This window comes from Pseudophryne corroboree, chromosome 8 (assembly GCF_028390025.1).
Source record: "Pseudophryne corroboree isolate aPseCor3 chromosome 8, aPseCor3.hap2, whole genome shotgun sequence".
Lineage (NCBI taxonomy): Eukaryota > Metazoa > Chordata > Amphibia > Anura > Myobatrachidae > Pseudophryne > Pseudophryne corroboree.
Genome location: NC_086451.1, coordinates 19,031,456 through 19,040,754, shown reverse-complemented (window position 1 = coordinate 19,040,754; position 9,299 = coordinate 19,031,456). Strand labels below are relative to the sequence as shown.

General features: G+C 50.9%; 1 protein-coding gene across 1 annotated transcript in view; it reads right to left on the bottom strand.

Moving 5' to 3' along the window:
- Positions 1 to 1,826: 1,826 nt before the first annotated feature.
- Positions 1,827 to 9,299, bottom strand: part of TRAF1 (TNF receptor associated factor 1) — a 40,936-nt gene continuing 33,463 nt past the window's right edge. The window contains exons 9-10 of the mRNA XM_063935986.1: positions 8,392 to 8,540; positions 1,827 to 3,993 (exon numbers count right to left, since the gene is read on the bottom strand). Coding sequence (XP_063792056.1) covers positions 3,775 to 3,993; positions 8,392 to 8,540 — 368 coding nt within the window. The 3' untranslated portion in view covers positions 1,827 to 3,774. The remainder of the gene's footprint in view (positions 3,994 to 8,391; positions 8,541 to 9,299) is intronic.

Here is a 9,299-nt window from a genome sequence, read left to right as displayed (position 1 = left end):
ATGCACGCAAAAGATTCGACCCCGTCCTCCACCAGTGCTGTCTGTGGGTCGCAATCTCAAGTGGAGCCCTGGAGTTGGGCCGTATTATCCACTAGGCTGTCTAGGCTAAAGCCTAGGGGCCCTACATGGACTAGGGGCCCGTCCTTGGAGGTCATTCCGAGTTGTTCGCTCGCAAGGCGATTTTAGCAGAGTTGCTCACGCTAAGCCGCCGCCTATTGGGAGTGAATCTTAGCATCTTAAAATTGCGAACAAAGTAATTGCAATATTGCGATTACACACCTCGTAGCAGTTTCTGAGTAGCTTCAGACTTACTCGGCATCTGCGATCAGTTCAGTGCTTGTCGTTCCTGGTTTGATGTCACAAACACACCCAGCGTTCGCCCAGACACTCCTCCGTTCCTCCGGCCACTCCTGCGTTTTTTCCGGAAACGGTAGCGTTTTTTCCCACACGCCCATAAAACGGCCTGTTTCCGCCCAGTAACACCCATTTCCTGTCAATCACATTACGATCGCCAGAACGATGAAAAAGCCGTGAGTAAAATTACTAAGTGCATAGCAAATTTACTTGGCGCAGTCGCAGTGCGAACATTGCGCATGCGCATTAAGCGGAAAATCGCTGCGATGCGAAGATTTTTACCGAGCGAACAACTCGGAATGAGGGCCCTTGTTTTTTGCTGAGGCACATTAGGGCTACAATGGTTATAGGCACTTTGCTTTCTGCAAGGTACACTCATATTCTGCTTAGTCTTGCTGTGAGACAATAGGGGGGGGGGGGGGGTCAATGGACCGGGGGAATTAAGTGGTAGCGGCCCACCATGGTTAGGGGTGAGGACATCCCCCACAGAGGTTTGGCTAAATATTAAAGATTGTGGGGGTCATTCCGAGTTGTTCGCTCGTTATTTTTTCTCTCGCAACGGAGCGATTAGTCGCTAATGCGCATGCGCAATGTCCGCAGTGCGACTGCGCCAAGTAAATTTGCTATGCAGATAGGTATTTTACTCACGGCATTACGAGGTTTTTTCTTCGTTCTGGTGATCGTAGTGTGATTGACAGGAAGTGGGTGTTTCTGGGCGGAAACTGGCCGTTTTATCAGTGTGTGCGAAAAAACGCTACCGTTTCTGGGAAAAACGCGGGAGTGGCTGAAGAAATGGAGGAGTGTCTGGGCGAACGCTGGGTGTGTTTGTGATGTCAAACCAGGAACGACACTGACTGAACTGATCGCAGATGCCGAGTAAGTTTGGAGCTACTCAGAAACTGCTAAGAACTGTCTATTCGCAATTCTGCTAATCTTTCGTTCGCAATTTTGATAAGCTAAGATTCACTCCCAGTAGGCGGCGGCTTAGCGTGTGCAAAGCTGCTAAAAGCAGCTTGCGAGCGAACAACTCGGAATGACCCCCTGTATGATTTGAGCCCCTTTATAAATAAATGGAACAGATAATGTTAGTGAATACATGATAATGTAGCAGATTAATAACAGCAATGCACTGTAGAGAATACACCATAGCCCAGTGCAGTATAATGTAACTTATGTATAATGTATAATTCAAGTGCACGGTCTAAAAACTAATCCCTAGAGGAAGGAGTGGGCCCTCAGGCAGTGGGGCCCACCGGTGGTTTCCTGTGTACCCCTGTGGGCCAGTCCGTCCCTGGCCCCCCGCTGTAGTCTATGGTGCCCAGTGTAGGACACAGTAGGCAGAGGCACCGTGACTGTGAGTCAGTGTTATCCCAGCGCTATTTATAGACTTCCTCCCAACCTACAGCGTGGAAAATACCGCTGCGGTTAATCAGTTACAGCAGGAAATATAAAGCGACAAAAATCAGCTTCTAATAACTTTTTACTGTCACAAAGTGCAAATAGAAATGTCACAAATAAATATAAAATTATTAAATACACAAACCGTAATCTCATAAGTAAAAAACATTTTCATTTAGCTCATATAGTTCTATAATACCTGTATTCCGTATCACATAACCGTACCCTCGTGAAACCAAACAGACTGACATGTGATGCTGTATAGGACGCCGGTTTCACCTGCGCAGGTCTCCTGTCCGTAAGTAACCGGCTCTAGCGTAAAATGACGAATAACACGGGGCGCAGCTCACGCACGGATTGAGATGATGCAAACATTCTGCAATATGGTAAGCAGCGCGTTATTACAATGAAAAAAGGTGTCGGAAGTCGCCCAAAAGAACTGATTCAGAGACAGGGTCAAAGGTCAACTTGGAAATGGTTGACACAAAAATAGGTCAACACAAGTTTTGTGACGGGGGGTGGGGGGGGTGTCACCTTGTCCAGTATGTATGTTTCAACATCTGTGACCACAACCAGTGTTAATATGTACCCTCACGGGCTCACTTCACTCGCCACGCTTCGGGCAAGGTGCCTCACTGCGCTCGCCGCAGATTACTGTTCCCAGTTGTAGTCCACATGGATGGCAGATCAAGCATAAGTTGAAAAATATGTGAAAACCCCCAACTTGTGTCAACCGTTGTCATGTCGGCATTTTGAACTTGTCGACCTTAAGCTCTGTCTACCTTTTGGCCATGCTGACTTTGTTGCATGTCAACCATAGTGTATGGTGTCGACCCTTTGACTGTCTATCTAGACACACTGTCTATCTGTACCCTGGTCATGCAGCGTGGCCGTCAGACGCAAGATACAGGAGACATTTTTACTGCGTACAGGGTCACAGTGGCAAACTATGACACGCCCCCAAAACAGTCGCGACACGGCTGCATTTCAGTCGCCACTTTTCCGTTACACCGCTGAAACGCAGACTAGCTGTGACTTTGCAAATAAAGCATCACTGCGACCGCCATCTCTAGACCATCGCGGCACGTGTACAGTGCGAGTTGGATGCAAGCACAGTGCCAAAAAATCTTTCCGCAGCGTACAGCATTGACAATGCGTCAGTCACTGCATCAGGTCTAAAGTTGGTACAAGATGTACCGCCCCAAAACGAAGCAGTGATTGCAAGTTCTGTTTCATGGTAAGGGGTTTTGCCGTTTGCAAAGTGGCCCTTGTGACATAGGCACAGCGGAGTGCGATATTTTATGGACCGTAAGAGTATAACTGCCTGGGCAGCGTGACGCACCATGAATATCAATACAGCTGCCTCTGCGTTGTACAGGTCCACTGTAAGGGACAAATATATTATATGTATGTCCAGTGACCCTTTACCTTGTGGGTGATAGTGCTGGGCTGTTCGGTTACCGGTGTACGGTGCATAATATTGTGTGTCGGTCAGATATATCATAACAACCAGAATACACTACGCAGCCGGTACATGCATTAAGTGTGCGCTGAGGGTTTTATCATTATAGTGGCGAAATGCAGTATTCACCCTGTACATAACATTATACCCCTGTGCTATTTTTAATATATTACTCTGCAAATTTAATATAACTACATTTCATATTTATAATGTTGGCTTTCCTTTCATTGGCAATGCACCCCACATTCACTGCTCCTATCATATTACTTTCCTGGGTCTTGTCCAAGTTAGACCTCCTCCAAGCCAACTATTAACCAATCAAGACCTACCGTACTACAAGCCAAATATTATTAGATACTCAGTACTCATATACAGTAACACATCATGGCAGGGTTTCAAGCAGCATATTCACAGTCTCTTCATACGTCAGTAACAGTAACCAGTGTTATGACAAAGTTTCCTATTAGAGATATGTTCATACATGTATTCATACACAGCAGATAATGGACGTTTCCGGAGCGGACTGCGCTTCCCTGTGCGCTGGCTGCAGCGAGTCGCCTCTAAGAGCTGGTGTCTATTATACACCGGATGAACATGGTGTCTTCTCTCACGTAGCTGTGTTTTGCAGACTGTAGCTTAGAGAGGGGGCAAAACAAGGGGCAGCCACTGGCGATATTCATGTCATTTAAAGGCCGCTGGAAGGAGGCGGAGGTGACGTCTGGGCGAAACGCGTCAAGCACATGCTCTCGATTGCTTTGGTCCATAAGCATGAATGTTACCTGGAAAGAAATGGACGCAGAACAGTTAGTGACAACTGGCCCAGAAGCTGGGCACATCTTGCCTCCACTCTAGGGGGCACCGTCTCACATTGGGTTCAACCCTTGTTCTAGTGTACTGTAACCCCCCAGCGTTTCTTAGTAACTTTGGCTGTATGAGAGTGCCTTAAGGAAAAGTTGCAGTAGAGCTACAGAGTGCAGCCATGGAAGTGAGACTCATTACCATGTTTTGGTGATCCCTGATCCCTCCCCTCCTCTGTGCCTCAAAACCCTCTGCCATATCCAGGGTGGTGACCAGGAATAACGGTGTGTCGTATCAGTGTCCTCTATCCCTACAATACCTCTCTGTGAGGTGAGCTGTGTGCAGGCACGCTCACATGTGAGTAGGGGAGCGGCATATTGTCTGATAACGACAGTGTGTGTCAGGCCCAGGGCCCTTTCTAACCTATCTACTTGTGAGCCGGAAATGTTTTAATGACATTTATCAGATCAAATTAATACATAGAAGTCTTAACATAAACATCTGTCTATGACAGACAACTATTGGTTGGTTTCTTAAGGGGAAATGTGTCAAACCCTTTAAAGAGGTAAAGAAGAGGTGTTGTAGATAGCAATCATATTTTAGCTAACTAGTATATTCTATAAAATGATAGGCAGAGTCTGATTGGTTACTAAGAGCAACAGGTCCACTTTTCTTCTTTAGAAGAGTTAATACATCTCATCTTACGTTTGGTGTAACAGTGCTGCTGGGCTCTGGGAGATGGCTCCTCTTGCAGGGTAATGTCACCCATGAGTTTTATAAATCTGGTTTTCTGCCCAGGAACCTGATTTATAAAACTCATGGGTGACATTACCCTACAAGAGGAACCATCTCCCAGAGCCCAGCAACACTGTTACACCAAACGTAAGATGAGATGTATTAAATCTTCTAAAGAAGAAAAGTGGACCTGTTGCTCTTAGTAACCAGTCAGACTCTGCCTACGAAGCAGGCTGGGGAGGCGGGTGAGAGGCAATGCTGGGGAGAGGCTGGTGAGATGGGTAAGAGGCAGTGCTGGGAAGAGGCTGGTGAGACGGGTGAGAGGCAGTGCTGGGGAGAGGCTGTGAGATGGGTGAGAGGTAGTGCTGGGGAGAAGCTGGGGAGGCAGGTGAGAGGCATTGCTGGGGAGAGGCTGGGGAGACAGGTGAGAGGCAGTGCTGGGGAGAGGCTGGGGAGGCAGGTGAGAGGTAGTGCTGGGGAGAGGCAGGTGAGTGGCAGTGCTGCGGAGAGGCTGGGGAGGCGGGTGAGAGGCAGTGCTGGGGATAGGCTGGGGAGGCGGGTGAAAGGCAGTGCTGGGGAGGCGGGTGAGAGGCAGTGCTGGTGATAGGCAGGTGAGACGGGTGGGAGGCAGTGCTTGGGAGAGGCTGGGAAGAAGGGGAGAGGCAGTGCTGGGGAGAGGCAGGTGATATGGGTGAGAGGCAGTGCTGGAGAGATGGGTGAGAGGCAGTGCTGGGGAGATGGGTGAGAGGCAGTGCTGGGGAGAGGCTGGGGAGATGGGTGAGAGGCAGTGCTGGGGAGAGGCTGGGGAGACGGGTGAGAGGCAGTGCTGGGGAGAGGCTGGGGAGACGGGTGAGAGGCAGTGCTGGGGAGACTAGTGAGAGGTGGTGCTGGGGAGAGACTGGTGAGGATGGGTGAGAGGCAGCGCTAGGGAGAGGCTGGGGAGGCGGGTGAGAAGCATTGCTGGGGAGAGGCTGGGGAGGCGGGTGAGAAGCAGTGCTGGAGAGAGGCTGGGGAGACAGGTGAGAGGCAGTGCTGGGGAGAGACTGGGGATACGAGTGAGAGGCAGTGCTGGGGATATGCTGGGGAGATGGATGAGAGGCAGTGCTGGGGAGAGGCTGGGGAGATGGGTGAGAGGCAGTGCTGGGGAGAGGCTGGGGAGGCCGGTGAGAGGCAGTGCTGGGGAGAGGCAGTGCTGGTGAGAGGCTGGTGAGACGGGTGAGAGACAGTTCTGGGGAGAGGCTGGGGAGATGATTGAGAGGCAGTGCTGGGGAGAGGCTGGGGAGACGAGTGAGAGGCAGTGCTGGGGAGAGGCTGGGGAGACGGGTGAGTGGCAGTGCTGGGGAGAGGCTTGGGAGACGAGTCAGAGGCAGTGCTGGGGAGAGGCTGGGAAGACGGGTGAAGGGCATTGCTGGGGAGAGGCTGGGGAGACTGGTGAGATTCAGTGCTGGGGAGAGCCTGGTGAGATGGTGAGAGGCAGCGCTGGGGAGAGGCTGGAGAAGTGGGTGACAAGCAGTGCTGGGGAGAGGCTGGTGAGAGGCAGTGCTGGGGAGAGGCTGGGGAGGCGGGTGAGAAGCAGTGCTGGGGAGAGGCTGGGGAGACGGGTAAGAGGCAGTGCTGGGGAGATGGGTGAGAGGCAGTGCTGGGGAGAGGCTGGGGAGACGGGTGAGAGGCAGTGCTGGGGAGAGGCTGGTGAGATGGGTGAGAGGCAGTGCTGGGGAGAGGCTGAGGAGGCGGGTGAGAGGAAGTGCTGGGGAGAGGCTGGTGAGACGGGTGAGAGGCAGCGCTGGGGGGAGGTGGGTGAGAAGCAGTACTGGGGAGAGGCTTTGGAGACGGGTGAGAGACAGTGCTGGGGATTAGCACTAGTTCTACAAGTGACAAACTCACTCTTTATATTGTGGCTTGTATGTGGATATAAAGAATCTATATTACACTGTAGCAGCCTGTGAATGTTATTGCCAGGGCCGTAACTAGGTGTGTGCCAGCAGTGCCTGCACACAGCGCATGTGCACTGTAGGCGCAGGACCGCCGGCACAACCCGCAGGGCCGCTACTGTCTAAGGCAGCTCCAAAACCTCTGCCACTAGCTGAGCGCATCCCGCGGCGAGGTGCGCCCAGCTCCTTCACGGCACACATCATGTAGTTATCTACATGACACCGGGCAGCGCAGCAGCTGCCCGTCCGCAGGCTCTGGCTCCGCCACCTCCCTGCACGGAGAGAGTGTGCTTCCCGTGCCCCTCAACCACGGCGCCTCCAGGAGGAGAACAGAAGCCGGCAGCTAAAAGTCTCCCTCCCCCGCATCCATGTCCTGCTGCACGGACAGTGGAGCCGCCCCCTCCCTGGTCCCCCTCTCTGGCCGTAGCTCTTGTTAGTGTGAGTGGGCAGCCGAAGTTAGGCCCACTCACTACCTCATGTCCTGCAGAGAGTGTGCTTCCCGTGCCCCTCCCACAGCGCCTCCAGTAGGGGAACAGAAGCCGTAGGGCAGGAACAGGAGGAGGACAGAGGAAACCCATGCTGGCTCGTTGCAGGTGAGTATAACTCTCTCTCTCTCTCTCCCCCCGTCTCTCCCCTCCCTCCCTCCCTGCTGTAATGTGTAAAAAGGGGTGACTGCCTTTCATAATCTATAAAAAGGGGGACTGCCTGTCATAATCTATAAAAAAGGGGGACTGCCTGGCATAATCTATAAAAAAAAAATGGGGACTGCCTACCATAATGTGTAAAAAAAAAAGGGGGGTGGGGGTGGGACTGCCTGCTATATTGTGTACAAAATGGGGACTGCCTGCCATAATGTGTAAAAAGAAAGAAAAAAAAGGGACTGCCTGCCGTAATGTGTAAAAAGGGGGACTCTGCTGCCATAATGTGTAAAAAAGGGGGACTCTGTTGCTGTAATGTGTAAAAAGGAGACTGCATGCTTAATGTGTAAAAAAGGGAGCTCTGCTGCCATAATGTGTAAGAAAGGGGGACTCTGCCTGCCACATGTGTAAAAAGGGGGACTCTGCTGCCAGAATGTATAAAAAGGGGGACTCTGCCTGCTGTAATGTGTAAAAGGGAGGTATGTGGCCATGCCCCTTCCCCATGCTGCCATAATGTGTAAAAAGAAAGAAAAAAAAGGGACTGCCTGCCGTAATGTGTAAAAAGGGGGACTCTGCTGCCATAATGTGTAAAAAAGGGGGACTCTGTTGCTGTAATGTGTAAAAAGGAGACTGCATGCTTAATGTGTAAAAAAGGGAGCTCTGCTGCCATAATGTGTAAGAAAGGGGGACTCTGCCTGCCTAATGTGTAAAAAGGGGGACTCTGCTGCCAGAATGTATAAAAAGGGGGACTCTGCCTGCTGTAATGTGTAAAAGGGAGGTATGTGGCCATGCCCCTTCCCCATGCAGCCACGCCCCTGTATGTTTTAAGCACAGCCATGGCACGCACTGGTCCTGATTTGTATAAGGGGGGGTGCCGTTGCAGTTTCTTGCACACAGCGCTAAAATGTCTAGTTACAGCACTGGTTATTGCTGTAATATAAACATTCAGCTACGATTGCTATAATAGGCCCATACAGGTCACATGATAAGAAATATAAAGCATACTTTTCTGTTCACGGTTCAGTCAATGAGTTGCTGTTAATCAGAGGAAGAGAGGACTGTGTGGTGCGTTTACCTTGTGTTTAAATGGCCAGGAGAGTAGCGCATCGTGTTCTCCTCTCATGACAGCGAAAAACAGGGAGATGTGGGTCCCCTTTCCGGCACCATCTCCATTTAAGTAAGCCCGCAGGCACACTTTGTAGCCATACCTTGCCGTGTAGAATGCTGGGAATAGGAACAGTGACAGGTAAAAATGCAGGTATTGTTAAATGATATATGTTATGTTCTGCTACTCAAATCAATGGTGTATGCCTCTAATACTGCCTCCTCTGCCTGCACTTTCTACACCTCTAATACTGCCCCCTCCGTCTGCACTCTCTACACCTTTAATACTACCTCCTCCACCTGCACTCTCTACACCTCTAATACTGCCTTTTCTGCCTGCACTCTCTACACCTCTAATACTGCGTCCTCTGCCTGCACTCTCTACACCTCTAATACTGCCTCCTCTGCCTGCACTCTCTACACCTCTAATACTGCCTCCTCTGCCTGCACTCTCTACACCTCTAATACTGCCTCCGATGTCTGCACTCTCTACACCTCTAATACTGCCTCCTCCGTCTGCACTCTCTACACCTTTAATACTACCTCCTCCGTCTGCACTCTCTACACCTCTAATACTGCCTCCTCTGCCTGCACTCTCTACACCTCTAATACTGCCTCCTCTGCCTGCACTCTCTACACCTCTAGTACTGCCTCCTCTGCCTGCACTCTCTACACCTTTAATACTACCTCCTCCACCTGCACTCTCTACACCTCTAATACTGCCTCCCCTGCCTGCACTCTCTACACCTCTAATACTACCTCCTCTGCCTGCACTCTCTACACCTCTAATACTGCCTCCTCTGCCTGCACTCTCTACACCTCTAATACTGCCTCCTCTGCCTGCACTCTCTACACCTCTAATACCGCCTCCTCTGCCTG